Raw genomic sequence first — 17,966 nt, 5'->3', positions numbered from 1 at the left:
ACTAAGCTAGTCAGTAGTAAAGCCAGGACAAAAAAAACAAGCGTCCAATTTTTCATGTATGCACATTAATAACTACAAGATGCCTAACAAAAAGGCTGGTACATATAAGGTATTCAATAAGTGGTCGAGTTTTTGTTGTTATTGTCATTAGGATTGTGCACTTTTTAAGTTTATAATATTTCATTTTTAAACATTGCCAAGTAAGGAGGCACCCCATATTAAAGAACCCAAAATTCAGCTGCATAAGTTTAAATACCTAATTGCCTTTATTGAAAAATTCATGAACTGGGCAGCATCCCATCTAGTAAGCAGAAAGGGGTGCTGAGGAGGTGTACAAAATGGATGGCTTTTATAGTCAGAAACAGGATAGGTCAAAAGAGTTAAAAGTGAATTATTTCAGGCAAGGTCATTTCTCCTTAGTGGAAGGAAGAGGATCTTACCAAGCAGATTACCTCACTAGTGTTAACCAGAAAATTCCAGACTGACTGGCTTAAAATTCTACTCCTGCAAGAGGCTGAAACTACAATTAGGTTAGGTATTCAGTCTCCGTAGGAATTACTACAAGTGACTCCACATGGGATCTGTTGTTTCTTTTTTATATCTGAGACAAGCCCTGACTGGTGTGACTCAGTTGGTTGGACATCATTTTGCAGAAAGGAGGGCTGACGGTTTGATTTCCAGTTGGGGCGCATGCCTGGGTTGCAGGTTTGGTCCTCAGTCAGGCACATGCAGGGAGCAAGTGATTGATGTTTCCCTCTCACATCGATCTCCCTCTCTTCCCCTCTCTTTAAAAATAAATAAAAATCTTTAAAAAAATACTTGAAACAAAATTCAGAGTGCTCTTGCCCTTGAGGGCATTTTCAGGTTCAAACAATATGGTTGAGAGGTTAAGCTGCAATTTTGGCATATAGGGGAACAAAATATGGAGTCTAGGTCCTGTCATGTGGGGTGTCTCTGGCAAACCATGTTTTGGGCTGGTCCTCAGAGCAACAGCACCCTGGGAGGTAAGGGTGACCAAACTAATTCAATCACCCCAATATTCCCAATCATCTAGATTAGGGTGATCCTGTTTGCTAGACTCCAAGATCCTGCCAGAAGAAAATGAAAATCCTTTATTAAAGAAAAATCATGAGTCTCACATGATTTTCTCAATCATGTTGAGCACACAAAGACAGTCAGGTAACAAGACAACGTGAGTGAGAACCAGCCCAAACAAAACAGGACAAATAACTAGAACAACAAACCAACAACAGACTCAACAGGACTTCAGATAGTGAAATTATCAGTGTCACACAGTGGGTCTGCCTCAGGCCAGCAGAGAGTGTATGCGTTCTTGACTTCATGCCAAAAAGATTTCACAATATGAGTCTAAGAGATTTTGAAAGTGCATTTATCAAAGCTAAGGAGAGTGAAACAAAGGAACGGCTTAGGGTAGAAGAAGCAACAGGAGAGAGCCTAAGTAGTGCTCTGCTTTGGCTTATGTTATAGGGAAAAAAGTGAGCCACACCGAGCTGCATGAACTCACTCAGAAGTAAAAGTTACAGTAAAAGAAGTAAGTCCAGGTGAGGCTGCTTTTGGTTCACCGGAAAGTCTAAAACAGAAAAAACAACGGGAGAGAGCCCAGGAGGTGCTCTACTTTGGCTCTCTAGAAATGTGACAGGAAAAGTGAGCCATGACAGGGCTGCTATTAGCTCACTGAAAAGTCAATGGGGCCTTGGAGACAAGCTCAGGGGGTAAGCCCAGGAGCAGCTATTGCTGCCTGCTGCTCCCCACTGCTCCCCCAGCTGCAAGTCTTGTGGGAACCCTCAGAGTTTAGGAGAGAAAAGGTATATGCCTGAGAGGAAGGATGTGGGAGTGCTCCAAAGAGGGCTTGTGCTGTCTTTATCTTGAGGGTTCTTCCAAAGACACATAGTGAGAGAGCAGAAAATCAAAGTCTAAGAGAAAAATAAATCTCAAAAGCAGCTAGGGAAAACCCCCCCAGTGAACTTCAAAGAATCAAGGATGCTGCCCTGGCTGGGTAACTCAGTTGGTTTGAAGTCACGTGGGAGGTTTTGGGTTCAACCCTGTTGGGGCACATACAAGAGTCAAGCAGCTGAAGCTGCAAATCGGTGTTTTTTAGTCTCTCTAAAAAAAATCAAATAATAATAAAAAAGAAACAGCCATACTGACAGCTAATTTTTTAAAGGCAACAACAGAAGTCAGAATCTTGAAATTACTTTGAAGTGTACTGTAAGAAAGAACATAAACTGCTTCTGTTGTCAAATCCCCTTTTCTGACTCTTCTGTCTTCTTTCACTTGTGATTACTTTGGATCCACCAGGAAAACAAGGGTAATCTCCTTACCTCAATATTTTTAATGGAATCATATCTGAAAAATCCACTTGCATTGTAAGGTGGCATATTCACAGGTTCTGAGGATTGGAATGTAGCCTTCTATGAGGGGCCATCATTGTGCCTGCCACATCACTATCCCTTACCGTGAGTGGCTCTTCCATAAAGCCCCATTGAAAAAAGAAAATCAGTACAGTATTTTTCAAAAGCAGAAAAGGATAGGGCATTTTTGCAAGCTACCTCATTTAAAACTACCATCAACCTTCAACCTTGGTGAGGTAAGTATTGTTACCCTGATTTTAAGTTTCTGAGATTGAACATGACAGAAATTAGGTAACTTGACTGATGTCATCTAGCTGGTAAGTGTGTTACTAGAAGTCTGTATCCACATCACCAGATTGGTCTTCATGACTCCAGCAAAGGTTTTTCCACCGTATCCAGAACAGATATTCTTGGGCTTATCAATGTATGAATGATTTCTGGCCAGTCTGGATCCTAGGAAATACACTTTAATGTGGTAGAAAATAAATAATAAGAAACCTTGAAGAAAGGTTTCAAACTGGGAGACACCTTTGAATCGAGTATTGGTGGTAACAGCTCTTCCTTTATCGACCACGTGACTCCGGTTAAATTCCATCCAGAGGATTTAGGTCTCAGAATTTACCTCATCTTAAATTCAGATGTCTGGACCTAGGAACACCCTTTCCAGTGTTGTCCCCGCCCCCGCCCCCCACAGCGGCGGGAAGGGGCATTCTATGATTCTATGAGAGAAGCCCCTTGCCTCAAGATGCCTGCACCTTTTTGGGTGGGCTCTAGTATGACTGCATTCGAGTTAGAGGCATCTGAACTATTCCAAAGAAAACCAACTGCAGATCTAGGGAGGAAAATAACGAGGGGCAGTGAACGAGCAGGAGGAGAGGGAAAAGACGGCGCAGGAGGCGGAGCTGTAAATATACACAGAATGCAAATAACCTAAAGTAGCATGCAAAGAACTGAAGATAACCATCGACGGCTACCTAGAGTCTACAGGGCAAATGAAACGCTGTCTGCGTCCGAGCGAGGATGCAGGGGAAGAGAGCGAGGATGCGTCCGAGCGAGGATGCATCGTTGTCGCTCTCGAGTCTCTCACAGCATGCTGGGCTACACTGCGTATTTAATGGGGAACATGGAACTCCCGCCTTTCTCGAGGCCCTGGCTGTGAGAAATGTAAGAAAAACTGTGAAAGGAAAACATATAAGACGTTTGCGTGCGCCAGGGTCAGCGAGGAAACACAATCTGTGAAAACAACCGGGACGGCCCCCGCCCCTCACCATCCTCCCAAGACCTAACTCAGACACACAAAAGGAACCGCCTCCGCCCGCGCCCTCAGGGAGCTAGTTTCTCCTCTCAAGCCGCCCAGAAGCTGCGCTGCTGAGGCGACCTCCGCCCCACAACCTCGCGTCGCTGAGGCGCCCCAGCCTCACCACCCCTCCCCGCTCGGTGCCTCGGAAGTGACGCAGCGTGCCCCGCCCCCGCCGCTAGATCGGCTGCTGCTGCCGCTGCGGGCGGACCTGCAGGAGGCGGCGGCGGCGGTGGCGGCCGAGGCCGAGGGAAGATGGCGGACGGCGTGGACCACATAGACATTTACGCGGATGTGGGCGAAGAGTTCAACCAGGTACGCGAGGGCCCGGGCCCACGCCACCGAAGCGAGCGGTACTGAGGCCCACGAGCTCACTTGGGCCCACCGAGGGCTGCGAGCCGGCGCGGCTGCAGACCGTGCGCCTTTGCCGTCGGTGGGCCGTGCCGCCCGACCCCTGCGAGGCGACCCCCTCCCCCCGCGCCTCGTTCTACCGCGTCGTTTTGTGGGCCGCGGGCGGTGCGGCCGCCGCGGGGCCGTGAGCGCGGACGCGGGCCGCAGTGGCCCCGCCGCTGGCTCCTCCCTCGCCGCCGCCTCGCTCCCCATTGTTGGCGGCGGCTGACGGGCGCTTCCCGCCGCGCTAGGCCCGGGCTGTGGGACCGCGTGTGCGCGGCGGGAAGAACGGGCCGCTACCGCGCCCCGTTCTCCGCCGCGGGTTGACGAGGAAGCCCGGCGAGGCGCGCGCCATCCCCAGCCTCTTCCCCGGCCGGGCCGCTCGGGCTCCGATTTCTCTGCGCTCCATTTTGTCTTTCTGTCCGCGCACGGTCGCCGCATGGAAGGCCGCATTCACCGCCCTTTGTAACCCGCGCGCCGGGTTTCCCTGGGCGCTCTCGCTGTTTGCGACAGGCTTCGGCGTGGCGCCTTCTTCCTTCCTTAACATTTTCTTGCGGCGGCTTAGATGTGGGCGCGTTTGCAACAAGTCCTTTCTTCCTTCCTTAACATTTTCTTGCGGCGGCTTAGATGTGGGCGCGTTTGCAACAAGTCCTTTGACTTTTGGACCCACAGCTCGTGTTAAAAGTCGGTGTAGTGGCCTTGCCTCGGTGGTGGAGGGCTTGCGGTGCCTTTGAGGCCCAGTCTTTCTTGGCCTTTTTGATGAAAATACCTCGGAAGATAGGTGGTCTGGGCCAAAAGGAAGACTTGAAAGCAGGATGGTTGGATGGAACAAAAAAGATGGTAGCTCAGCTAGAGATCAGAGGAGTGATTAAAGTAAAGAACGTTCGTCCGAAATTCCTACGATACCGTTTACAAATAAAAGAGTGTAGATATGACTTGATTTTTAAAAGCAAAATGCTCAGTGTCTTGAGAGGATCTGCTTTATGTTTTGGAAGGTTAGAGAAAGTGAGAATGCAAGGTTTTCCCGGTCATTTCACAGGCCACAGTTGTTCTAGAACCAGCCGCCGCGTTATGTTGGGCATCCTCGTAAAGGTCTCGTTTGTGACCCGGGTAGTGCCGTTTAATCTCTAAGCCTGCCCTTCACGTCTTTACTGTCTTTTGTGTAGTAACACCTTTTAAAAATCAAGTTGTGCCTAATACTGTAGTGCACCAAAAAGCTTAATTTTTTTATATTTTCCAGGTCTGCATGAGAAACTTAATAAAATGCTACCGGTCAATTGTGTTTCTTTTCTCCCTCCATTAGGGATCTTTTATGTGACTAGGGGCTTAAGTTAGTTTGTTTTATTTGGGAAAGCTAGAAAGGCTTATCATTTTCTTTTTCAGGAAAGACTTTGTGGCCCTGGTTTTAACATTAGAAAAGAAAAATTTTTTTAGTTACCTTTAACTGTTTCCTACTCCATTAGAGACCGAGTATGCCTAAATGTAACTCATTGTAATCAAACGTTAGGTTTTAAGAACTTTGTTCTTTTTATTATGCTTGTATTTGGAATATACGGTGCTTTAGTTATGTCAGTGACAAGGTAGAAAATCATGTGGAGTGCTGCACAGTCAAATCTAATGCTTTTAAAGCCAATAAAGACCTTCAGGAATTTTTCCCCCTTTTATCAAACCAATTCAACATTTCATCTAAAAAGCGGGCCTTACCTGCAACTAAAGGAGCAATTAAATGTTCAAGACTGACTTCCTTAATTTTTCTCACAAGAGTATATTTCGCTTTTCTACACAATAAATGAAGAATTGAGGTGCAATTTTACAAATTGAGCTTTTTTCAGGACCTCTTTGTGAAATGTATTTTAGGCTTTCCCAGGCTTAATTTGGATGAGCATTTCTTTATTTTGTATAGGTGGATGGAATGATAACTTGTTTATCTCTGGTATTACTAGTGCTGACTGAGCAGGAGGTAACAAATTAAAATTTTATGGTCCTGAGGAGGAACTGCTTTATCGGCTTCTTTTAAAACTAACTTTTTGTTGGTGGTACCTACAGTATTTTATCTCACACATAGTTGTATAATTTTACTAGTAAAATGTTTATTCTTTTGACTACTTAATGGGGTTAAATAGACACAAAAGGATAGTTCATCCTGTTTTTTAATTATTTATTGACTGATTTTTAGAGAGAGGAGGGGGAGGGGAGAGAAACTTTGATTTGTTGCTCTAGTTATGCATTCACTGGTTGATTCTTGTAGGTGTTTTGACTGGGGAAGCGAGCCTGCAACCTTGGTGTATCAGGAGTACACTTGTAACTAACTGAGCTACCCTGCCAGGGCTCATCCTGTTTTTTTAAATGTTAATATTACTGATTTTTTAAAAAATTTTTATCACAATTAGAGACAATTACAAAATTATTACTGACTTACTTTGCACTGTATTATTAGCTGGTGTCATTTGTATTGGTTGTAGTAAACTGACTATTGTAGTTGAGTAAAATATTTTATTAAATATAACTACTATTGACTTATTTTAGCTTCTAAACTGCTGTAAACATTTTTTTTTAAGATTTTATTTATTTATTAATCTTTAGAGGGGAAGGAGAGAGGGAGAGAAACATCAATGTATGGTTGCCTTTTGTGCATCCCCTGCTGGTAGTTTGCCTGCAAGGAACCCGCCTGCAACCCAGCCCTGACTGGGAATCAAACCACCATCCTCTGGTTCGCAGGCCCACGCTCAATCCACTGAGCTACGCCAGCCAGGGCCCCTAAACTGTCGTAAACATTTTTAAAAATCTTTGTTCTCTAATGTGAGCTGCAGTTTTCATTGAATTTGTGTACTTTGAAATTCTTTTATATTGTACTGCCCAGTCTGCCCTGGCTAGTGTGTCTCAGTGGATTGAGTGCTGGCCTGTGAACCAAAGGGTCTGATACCCAGTTAGCACCCATGCGCGGGTTGCGGGCCAGGTGGCCAGTAGGGGGCTCACGAGAGGCAACCGTACATTGATGTTTCTTTCTCCCTCCCTTCCCCTCTGTCTGAAAGTAAATAAATGAAATCTTTAAAAAATAAAATTAAAAAATTTTTGTTTTCTATGTATTTTCCATTTCTTCTATTTTATTTATTTATTTATAAATTTTTATTGATTTCAGGGGAGAAGAAAGAGAGAAAGAAAGAAACCTCTATTTGTCCACTTAATTATGCATTCATTGGTTGACTCTTGTACCTACCCTGACCAGGGATCTAATCTGCAATGATGCTCCTACCAGCTGAGCTACCCATCCAGAGACTCTTCTGTTTTAAATAGTCATACTTTTATGAAGCTGTGCATGTGTGTGTGTTTTGGAAAAGCACAGTATAAACTGATTTCGAAAAGAAAGTTGAAGGGGAGAAAGGTACAGGGACTGGGCCATTATTTATGCAAACACTTTAGTTTTTAAATTGAAGGTCTTTGGCCCTGGCTGGTGTGGCTCCGTGGATTCAGCGCTGACCTGTGAGCCAAAGGGTCGCTGGTTTGATTCCCAGTCAGGGCACATGCTGGGGTTGTGGGCCATGTCCAGTGGGGGCCATGTGGGAGGCGGCCACACATTGATGTTTCTCTTTCTCCCCACCTTTCCCTCTCTCTAAAAATAAATAAATAAAATCTTTTTAAAAAAAAAAGTAAATTGAAGGTCTTTGGATGTAACCAAATTGAGAACAGTTGTTCCAGTGGAAGGGGAGTTTGAACCACTTCCAAATCTCTGAATTTACTTGAATTTGGAATTGAGAAGAAAGCAGTCTTGTTTTAGCCTTTTAGTGTGTATCAGTTTAATTTGTCCTAGGATTCGTACTCAAATACAGTGTTACTAGCCTAATAGACTTTTATTTTTACTAAACTCAATAAAAATTTTTTTTAGCTCAGTTCAAAACATTTCTTGGGTTTCTATTGTATACCAACAAGGAAGGATGCAAAGTTTAGATAGAATGCACTGTAGTGTGGATGAGAGGCCAACCTGACATTGTTGGCCATTTCTACATAATTTTTACATTCTTGATAGGTTGAGGTTGTGTATCGTAGAATCCACTCCTTTATTTGTATCTTTACCTGTAGAATTTTTGTTGGCAGGGAAGGGGAAAGTCAACAGTTCTATGAACTTCAGGGAAGCTGATACTGTGTGCATTGAAGTAGTGCATGTTTTGCTTGTTGGGGATCATAAGCTCTGAATGTAGAATTTAGTTACTGATCTGACAGTAGGTCACTCACTGATAACAGTGCTGCTTTAGTAATCTGACCACCCAACTTTAAAATGAAATGGTGTGTTGGTAGTACCCAGGAAAAAATTTCACTTAGAAGTTATGGACCCAGACAGCCTCATAACAGCTTGCCTTTATTTCATGAGTCATTCTACTTTATATTTGATCATTATGTATCTACTGTTGCCAGTTGTCTAGCCAATATTGGGAAATGAGCTTATTAGACAAATATCAGTGAAACCTTATTTCTGAAAAATTTACATTTAATAGAAAACCCTTTTAAGATACAGATGTAAGGTTGAGAATTGAGTGAGTGGAGACTGATTCAGAAACTTGGGTGGAAATGTTTAGGAAAGTTAAAACTCTTCTCTATTATTATTTTTAAAGATGTTGTTTATTTTGAGAGTGGGGAAGGGAGGGAGAGAAACATAGCTGTGGTGATAGAGAAACATTGATTGATTGGTTGCCTCTTGTAACCAAACTCTGAATCCATGCAAGTCTCCTAACTGGGAATTGAACCAATGACCTCTTGCTTTGTAGGATGACCCCCAACCAACAGAGTCACGCTGATCAGGGTCTCAATTCTATTGTTTTTAAGTGTGATCCATTCAGCTGCCTATAAATTGTCTACTTTGTGGTTTATGTGGCATATTTTTAGTAAGAATTTGGCTTCTTTACTGTCAATAGAGCTTTTTACAGGGATTACAAACTAATTTTAATATCTACTCAATATAATTAGACAAAATCAGAAACTGATTTATTTTTTTTTAAAGTTTCTATTTATTTTTGAGAGAGAAAGACAGAAACATCAATTTGTTCCACTTATGCATTCATTGATTGCTTCTTGTGTTGTGCCCTGACCAGAGAGCAAACCTGCAGCGTTGGCATATCATGATGGTGCTCTAACCAACTCAGATACCTGGCCAGGGCAAAAAATGAATATATTCTTTTTTTTTTTAACTATTTTAAAATTTTTTTTTAAGATTTTATTTATCTTTAGAGGGGAAGGAGAGAGGGAGAGAAACATCAATATATGGTTGCCTTTCGTGCATCCCCTGCTGGGAGTTGGCCTGCAGGGAACTGGCCTGCAACCCAGGCATGTGCCCTGACTGGGAATCGAACCGCGATCCTCTGGCTCGCAGGCCCATGCTCAATCCACTGAGCTACACCAGCCAGGGCTAAAAAATGAATATATTCTTTAAAAAATAAATAGATATTAGATTGGATTATCTAATATTAGATTTTGTGTGCTAGTATTTTTCTTTCTTGATCTAGAATACATTTGTTAATACAAAATGTAACTTTCCCCTGCTTATATGTCTCTAAATGGAAGTGACTGTTAAATTCCTTTGATTTTTTTTTTTCCACCCTCCAGTAGTGGGGTTTTGAAATAAGTGGCCTTTACTGTGCTGTTACTGGTAGTATCATATAATGCAAGAATGACATTACAATTTTCAGATCAAAAGCAGTGTTGGGCCTGTCGGGGGGGAATAAAGTATATGGTACAGCTATACCGTGGTCATTCCAACAATGGTATTTAGTTTATACAGTGTATCAGTGATATTAAAATTTTATGGGAGGTGATTAGGGAAAATGTTTAAAAATAACTCTTTGGGAGGAGGGCCATGGTGATAATGAAAAAACCGTTGAGAAACATTGCTTTAAAAAGGGATTCTGAATTAGGGATTCTGATTGCTTTAAAAAGGGATTACAGAATTCTGATTACTGTACATTACTGTACATGTTTTCTCTGACTTGGCAACAGCTACTTGTATATCATGTATATTTTGAAGTGCAAAATGTTGAGAGGATGCCTAGCCTTTAGAATGATTGTAGTGATTTAAAATGTAGGGAATGAAAAAAATTAGTCAATTTTTAAAACATACCCTAAGCGCTGTAAATAATTGGAAGTTACATATAATGTGCCCCTCTATTGGTGATTAGCTACTATGAAAAGGAGATAGTTAAGGTTGTGCAGCAATTGCTATCTAATAATTAGAAGGGTAATGTTGATATTTTCTTGTTTTTTAATGCTTTTAAAATTTCCTAAAGATACTGATTGAAAATACCTTACATAGTAGAACCTGACATTGTTGGCCATTTCTTTTTGACAGAGTAGAAGCCATATTTTTGTTTGTTCAGTAGTCTTTCAGAAATCTCTTTATGATACACATTTTGCATAGAATATGCATGTTTTCCCTCTTTTTAAAGTGGGAACAAAAGGATATGTTCTGTATAATGTGGAGGGTAATTGTGATGTGCTGAAACTGAAAAAAGGAAGATTACTGATAATACGAGAGTATGTGCTTTGAGTTGAATTTTTAGTAATGATAACAGATGTATTTAGAGTCATTGATATTTTTTCACTATATCCAAATGCATACTGTTGGGGCTAGAAGTACAGGCTGTGGCCTGGGAACAGAGCCAAGCTAACCAGTCCACATGGAGATCAAACCCCAGGACCATGATCTCAGTTAGCATCATACTTCAACCAGTTAGTAGTCTAACTACTAAATTGGCTGATCCTTAATATTGGTAGAATCATACCACTGTGGAAAATTGGTTGATGTCAACATAGGAATTCATAGGTGGACAAAAATAGTGATTGTGATTGACCAGGTTAGTGTTGCTGCGGTTACACTTGTGAGTTGTTGTCTACTCAGGTAAACATTTTTCTAGATGTATAACCAATGAAAATCAAATAATGTGTTAACATGTTTAGTGAAAGTATAAATTTAAATATTACTTTAGTCCTGTTATTAATAGCCCTTGCATTTTTAAAATTTTATTTATTTTTAGAAAGAGGGGGGATGGGAAGGAGAAAGAGTGGGAAAGAAACATCAATGTGTGGTTGCCTCCCATGTGTCCCTTAATGGGGACCTGGCCTGCAACCCAGGCATGTGCCCCAACTGGGAATTGAACCCGCAACTCTTTGCTTCACAGGCCTGTGCTCAGTCCACTGAGCTACACCAGCCAGGGCCCCTTGCATTCTTTTTTACTCTCCCTCAGACCATATATTATGATTGTGGTCTCTGCTGAGGAAATACAACTCCCTTTATATAATAATAGTAATAATTCTTTCTGAGGTTCAGAACCCAGTTGCAAAATATATTTTTTAAGATTTTTATTTATTTATCTTAGAGGGGAAGGGAGAGGGAGAGGGAGGGAGAGAGGGAGGGAGGGAGAAATATCAATGTATGGTTGCCTCCCGTGCATCCCCTGCCAAGAACCGGGAACTGGCCTGCAACCTAGGCATGTGCCCTGACTGGGAATCGTACCTCGATCATGTGGTTCACAGGCCCGCGCTCAATCCACTGAGCTGCACCAGCCAGGGCCCCCAGTTGCAAAATATTTTAAAGGACCTACTACCCCTTGTGGGAAGCTTTTTAGTGTTTCACATGTGTGGAACCACTAATTTTTACTGTCACTGCAATTTGAGCGTGTTACTTTGTTTAACAAAAACTCAGTTCTGAAAGATTTTTTTGGTACTGCTGTATAAACAATTAAATTATGGCATTATTTAGTGACTTGTGGTGTTAGTTTCTGCCCATTGCTAAAGATGGCTTTGATTTATGGCTTAACTTGAGATTTTGGGTCCTTCATTAATTGCCTTATCTATCTCATAACGAAATTATTATGTAAAGATTCTGTTGTATAATTAGTAAATTGGTTGGCTCTTTTATGCTGAAGATTACCTGAAGATGACTTTACAAATTTCAGGTCCCTTTGGCTATGTGTATAAATGGTATTTCTCCTAGTTTTTTTTTTCTTTTCTCTTTAAAAACATTTTTATTCTGCCTTCATTCTGAGTAACACTATGTTCCTATGGGGTCTGTGATAATATTTTGTTGATCTGTTCACAGCCATATTACAAATGCTGTCTCTGGGTCATTCTCCGTTTGTGTAATAGTCCCTAAAACTATTAGCTCCTCTTACTGTGCCATTTGTATAACAGCTCCTTTTTAATAATAATAAACTATATTAATGGGAGGATATGCGTTATGTCTGAATTTTTTGAGTTTGTTGCTTTGTAACTGATTGCCTCTATTATAATCTCAAATACAGGGTGGGGCAAACATAGGTTTACAGTTTTGAGTGAGTTATTCTTGTATTTCTCTTTATTTATTGTATTGTTTTCCATACAAGCAACTGTAAACCTGCTTTTGCCCCCACCCTGTATTCTACATCACAGGAATAAAATAGTTCACATTGATTTTAGGTACTTGATGGTGGAAAGGGAGAAAGATGAAAATAGATTTTTCTCTGATACTGGGAGTTAAGCCAGTATTCCAGTAATGGTTACCAAAGGCCGTTGTAAGTGATGTTGAGTGTTCTGCCAATCCCTGTGTTTCATTTTATTTATAAATTGAACCCTCCTTTTTATTTTTTTTTCTTTATATGTTTCTTTTTTGTTTTCCTCTTCCTGCTTATTTTGGCATGCAAGTTGCATCCTCTAGCATTGCTTTAATTCTGCTGGTGACAGTGACAAAGCTTTACTATATCCTAATTCATGTTCTTTTTCTTATTTTAAGATTTTATTTATATACTTCCAGAGAGGGGAAGGGAAGGAAAAAGAGAGGGAGAGAAACATCAATGTGTGTTTGCCTCTTGAGCACCCCACATTAGGGACCTGGTCTGTCCAGCCTAGGCATGTACCCTGACTGGGAATCAAACCCGTGACCCTTTGTTCACAGGCCAATGTCCTTTTTCTTTTGCCAATTAACTAGATATCTAAAAAGTCAGGAATTAATTCTTTGTTGACTGAGAATAATAAAACTGCTGTTAGACACCAATTTGTTTGGTTTTTATTTATTGTTTCTCTTTCCCTTGTTCATTTGTTAGGACATTTGGAATTATTTACATACCCACATTTCATCATTCCTTCCCTACGGCTTAGCTCACTATGCTTTTTTTCTAAAACTAATGGATTTCACAGTGCTAGGAAACAAGATCCTGAATACCACAGCAAATAGTTGTTTTCCTGCAGTTAAATATTAAGGATTTGTAATGGCCCCGATTTTTGTTTGTACTTTTGTATCAGTTTTTTAAAAGCTCATCTGTTTGTATTAATTACTGTATTGTTACTTTCACTTTAAGAATGACGTTCAAGAAAAGTTTTACATTGTTTGTTTTATCTCCATGTTCTTTTCCCAGAGCAACACTATTCTCTTTTATAATAAATAGTGAAAAATTAGATTTATTGTATAGCTATTTATGGGCACTGTTCAAGAACACATGTGTGACATAAAAAATGAGAAGATTTTTACTGATGTCTTTGGGTCTTTTTTGATCTTCTTCCAGGTTTTTAAAACAAATAGTTGAATGAATTTCTAAAAATTAATTGTTGAATGAATTTATATTCAAATCTATTTAGTGTAGTAGTCTATTATATAATTTAGAGCACTATTTCTGTATCTCAGGAAGCTGAATATGGTGGGCACGATCAGATAGATTTGTATGACGATGTCATCTCTCCATCGGCAAATAATGGAGATGCCCCTGAAGATCGGGATTATATGGATACTCTCCCACCAACTGTTGGTGATGATGTGGGTAAAGGAGCAGCACCAAATGTTGTCTATACATATACTGGAAAGAGGATTGCATTGTACATTGGAAACCTAACATGGGTAAGTAAACTTACCATACGAGTTAGATTATTGGCAATTGATTTGTAACTACTCCAATAGTTAATGTTTTTCTTGAGTTTTGTAAAATAAGAATTTGAAGTTACTAGATTGGTTGTTCTGTATGTTTGCTTATGCAGTGAGGAGAGCAATAAAAGTACCTTTAAAACATAAATTCCAGATCTTCTAATTTTGAATTTTGTAGTCATTCAACTTGTTTTGGTAGAGAATCCAATTAAATATAGTTCAACTAGTTTGTCTTCAAGTCATTTGTTTTCTCCCACTTCCAGATTTCATCAGTCTCAATTTTACAAAGAAAAAAATGTTCACATAAGGTCTCAAAACCAGGATTCAGAACTGTAGAAGAGAAAGAGACACAATTCATCTTACAGACTTGTTGAGTTTAATTTCTGCTCTTAAATTTGAGATCTGATTTATGGAAATACTGCTGTATACATTATTTTAATTTTAGTTTATGAGACTGTAAGATTAGTGGTTGGCAGTTTCATTAACTGGATGTTTAATATAACTCGTTAACTTCATTAACATTAAATTTTAAATACTAAAGCAGTACTATAGAATTTTTACGTCTCTACTTGGAAACATATATTATGTATACTGAGAAGTTTAAAAATTGTCTAGTAATCAAAACTTATCCTTTCTCAGAAGGAGACTTGACTTTGGGTGCTGAACACACAGAACAGTATACCAGTGATTTTTATAAAGTTGATTTGAGAGACAGAGGAAGGGGAGAGAAAGAAAGAACCACTGATTTTGTTGTTTCACTTACTTATGCATTCATTGGTTGATTCTCATAATATGTGCACTGGCTGGGAATTGAATCTGCAACCATGCTGTATCTGGATAATGCTCTAACCAACTGGACTACCTGGCTATGGCATATTCCAACTATTTTCAGCTGGAATGCCACAAGAATTAAAACATGCAATACATGACTGTTTAGTCAGGACACTGACCTCTTTTTCCTTAGATTGCCAAGTGAAAAATGGCAACAGCCAACACAACAGTAGCCTTCTTGGTGTGAATGAATCAACATTATACCTTCTTTTGTAAGATCAGCAAAAATATTTTTTGGTGTGTCGCAAAATTTTAGTAATTAGTTTATGTGTACCATGAGGTGAAAAAGGTTGAAAATCGCTGCAGTGCACACATGATATATTACAGAATTAACACTTGAAACCAAAGGCAGTTGGTTCATTGGTTCATTAACCAATGTTACTCCAATAACTTCAATAAAAATTAAAAAGTTGACCCTCTTCCACTTTCCTAATAGCATTTTATTTTTAAGTTTTTACATTTTAAAAAAACTAATTGGTCTTCTACTACCTAGTCTGACAATTTTATAATATTGGAGACTGTAGCAGTATAGAAAGGTTGCTAAGTGAGGCTTCGAATCTCATAAATGTAGTGAATATAAGGTTCCTTCACTTATTAGATTGTGATGTTAGACAAACTCTTTATTCTTTGTATTGCATATGTGAAATGGGATTAATAGGATTTGTAAGATTGTTTTTAAGAGTTAAAATATTTGATATAAAATGCATGATAGGTACTCAATACATGTTATTAGTTTTTTCTTTTTGTCTTTTTTTTATGGGGTTTATTCACCACCACCCCCAATTGCCTTTAAGGGGAGGAAATGACAAATGAGATTGATTTTATTGAAAATTTAAAATCTTTGTAGTTTAAAGTTGGAAGAGATCAGAAACTTTCACTAAGAGTAAGAAAAAGTCTGTTCTAAGGGTTTGTATCTAAGGGTTTCTACTTTCTGAAAATTATCAAGGAATAAAGTTTTGTCCTCAGGTTCTTATGTACTCTTAAAATTGGAGAGTAACTTACAGTAACTGCACCTTATTGCACTGAGCATTTATTTTCTTGTTTATTTTGAGTTTACTCTTAAAAACTAAATTGAAACGATAAAAATCATGTATATATTTTGATGCTTAATGAAGGGGAAATGTCTTGCAGTGGACAACAGATGAAGATTTAACTGAAGCAGTTCATTCTTTGGGAGTAAATGATATTTTGGAGATAAAATTTTTTGAAAATCGGGCAAATGGCCAATCAAAGGGGTAAGTTTTTTCCCCCCTAATATAAGTTAATAACTAGTATTATAATTTGGGGGGTAAGCTTCCTTAAAGCTACTGTTAACTATAAATGTATGCAGGATGGTTTATTATTCACATTGATTGGCAGGAGGTTCTTGGGTAAAGAATTGTACTCAACTCATTTGCCATGTGATCCACTCCCCACAGCTAGTGGAGTTGGAAGTGTGGACAGATAATGTCTACTTAGTTTTCCTCTGCCTGTGGTTACATGATTATTGAGATGACACTTTGAAGAAGTGTTACTATTCTTGTGATTAAAGGGTGGGGGAAGGTGGACAACTGGCAGATATGTAACATGGATGTTTTCCTTTCTTTTTCTAACCTGTTAAACTATACAAACGAGGTAAGGTCATTATAGGAACATAATAAAACGTTAGCTATCCAAAAGTAAAAAAACTTAAAAGCTATAATCACACCATCCATAGATGATCACTTTGAACATTTTAGTGAGTATGCTTTCAGATTTCTTCATAGTGCTTCTTGATATTTTTACTACAAAAAAAAACCAGGATTACAATTCACATTTTATAATATGTTAGCTACAAGGACTAAAACAAGTATTTATCAATAAATAAACATTCTCCCTAATGTCTAATTCTTTCCATCATACTTTGTATGCTATTGTAATTTATTTTACCATTTTTATTTTTATTTGGGTTGTTACAGTTTTACCTATGTAAATGTGTTACGGCAGGCATTATTTTATTTAAAACTATCTCCTGAACATTTGCAATGGCTCCTTTGGTGTTCCTGCTTTCAGCCTGATGTATAGTTTATAGTGCATATAGAAGTTGGGGGAAAGTAACATAAATATTTATCTACTCAGAATCTTCTAATGGCTTCCTATCTCACTCAGTAAAAGCCAGAATCTTTACTGTGGCTATGGGCACTATGTGATCTGTTTCACCACCACCTCTCTGACATTATCTCCCACCACTCTTTGTTTCCTTACACAGTTCTCTTTGTTGTTCCTCAAACACATTCCTACTTAGGACCTTTACATTAGAGGTTTCCTCTTTTAGTTTACTTTCTCCCCAACTATGCACATGGCTCTCACTTTGTTCAGGACTGTGTTTTGAAGTTCCCTCTCTGACCATCTTGTGCAAAATAGCACCTTCTGTTCCCATCACGGTGTTTGTTTCTTTTCTTTTTCCTGTTACTAGTGTATTTTTACTTGTTTATTATCCTGTCTCCTGTTACATTATAAGCTGCATGAAAGTAGGGATTTTGTTTTCTTTGCTACTGTATCCCTATCCCTAGAATGTTGCCTGGCATGTAGGAGGTATTGTGTTGCTCAATAAATATTTGTTAAATTAATTCATTATTTTTTTTTCTAAATCTAATCTTGACTCAAAACTGTGGAATTTTTTTGTTGACCAGAATAAGGAATCTAGTTAATGACCATTTTGAACATTAGGGAGAAAAGGATTCTAAACTCCTAAGAGCCCTTCTGATAATGAAGTTGATTTGAGAGACAGAGGAACATTTTGCACAGCTGCAAAATGTTCTGCAGCTGTGCAAAATTGGTAATCATTTTTTGTTTCAAGTGTATTTTCTTAATTGTGATAAAATTCATCCTTTTAAGGTATTCTAGTCTACTTATAAAGTTGTTCAACCATTTCTACAACTCATTCCAGAACATTTCCTCACCCCCAAAAGAAGTCTTATACCTATTAAGCAGTCTGTCCGTATGGATTTGCTTATTCTGAAATTCCATATAAATGGACTCATACAACAAGGGGTCCCTTCTTTCACTTAGCATAATGTTTTCAAGGTTCATCCATGTTGTAGCATGTATCAGTACTTAATTATTTTAATGGCCACATATTCCATTATAGGAATATACTTTTTTAGCAGTTTCACCCATTATTTGATGGACATTGGGGTATTTTAGCATTTGCTATTATAAATAGTGCCCCTGTGAATATTCA

At 39.2% G+C, this 17,966-nt stretch overlaps 1 protein-coding gene across 5 annotated transcripts in view; it reads left to right on the top strand.

Annotated features, from left to right (window-relative positions):
- Positions 1-3,840: 3,840 nt before the first annotated feature.
- CPSF6 (cleavage and polyadenylation specific factor 6) overlaps positions 3,841-17,966 on the top strand; it is a 35,374-nt gene continuing 21,248 nt past the window's right edge. For 2 of the 5 annotated variants that reach the window (XM_037049474.1, XM_037049472.1), the window contains exons 1-3: positions 3,842-3,984; positions 13,700-13,909; positions 15,896-15,999. In XM_037049474.1, the coding sequence (XP_036905369.1) occupies positions 3,925-3,984; positions 13,700-13,909; positions 15,896-15,999 (374 nt within the window). In that variant the 5' untranslated portion in view covers positions 3,842-3,924. Of the gene's footprint in view, positions 3,985-13,699; positions 13,910-15,895; positions 16,000-17,966 lie in introns of all 5 variants that reach the window. The other 3 variants (XM_037049476.1, XM_037049475.1, XM_037049473.1) reach the window with 2 other exon arrangements.

Source organism: Sturnira hondurensis, unplaced genomic scaffold (genome assembly GCF_014824575.4).
Source record: "Sturnira hondurensis isolate 20B ecotype Veracruz unplaced genomic scaffold, ASM1482457v3 Scaffold0006496, whole genome shotgun sequence".
In the NCBI taxonomy this organism is placed as follows: Eukaryota; Metazoa; Chordata; class Mammalia; order Chiroptera; family Phyllostomidae; genus Sturnira; species Sturnira hondurensis.
Note: the sequence above shows the minus strand (reverse complement) of the source record. Positions and strands in the feature narration are given on the sequence as shown.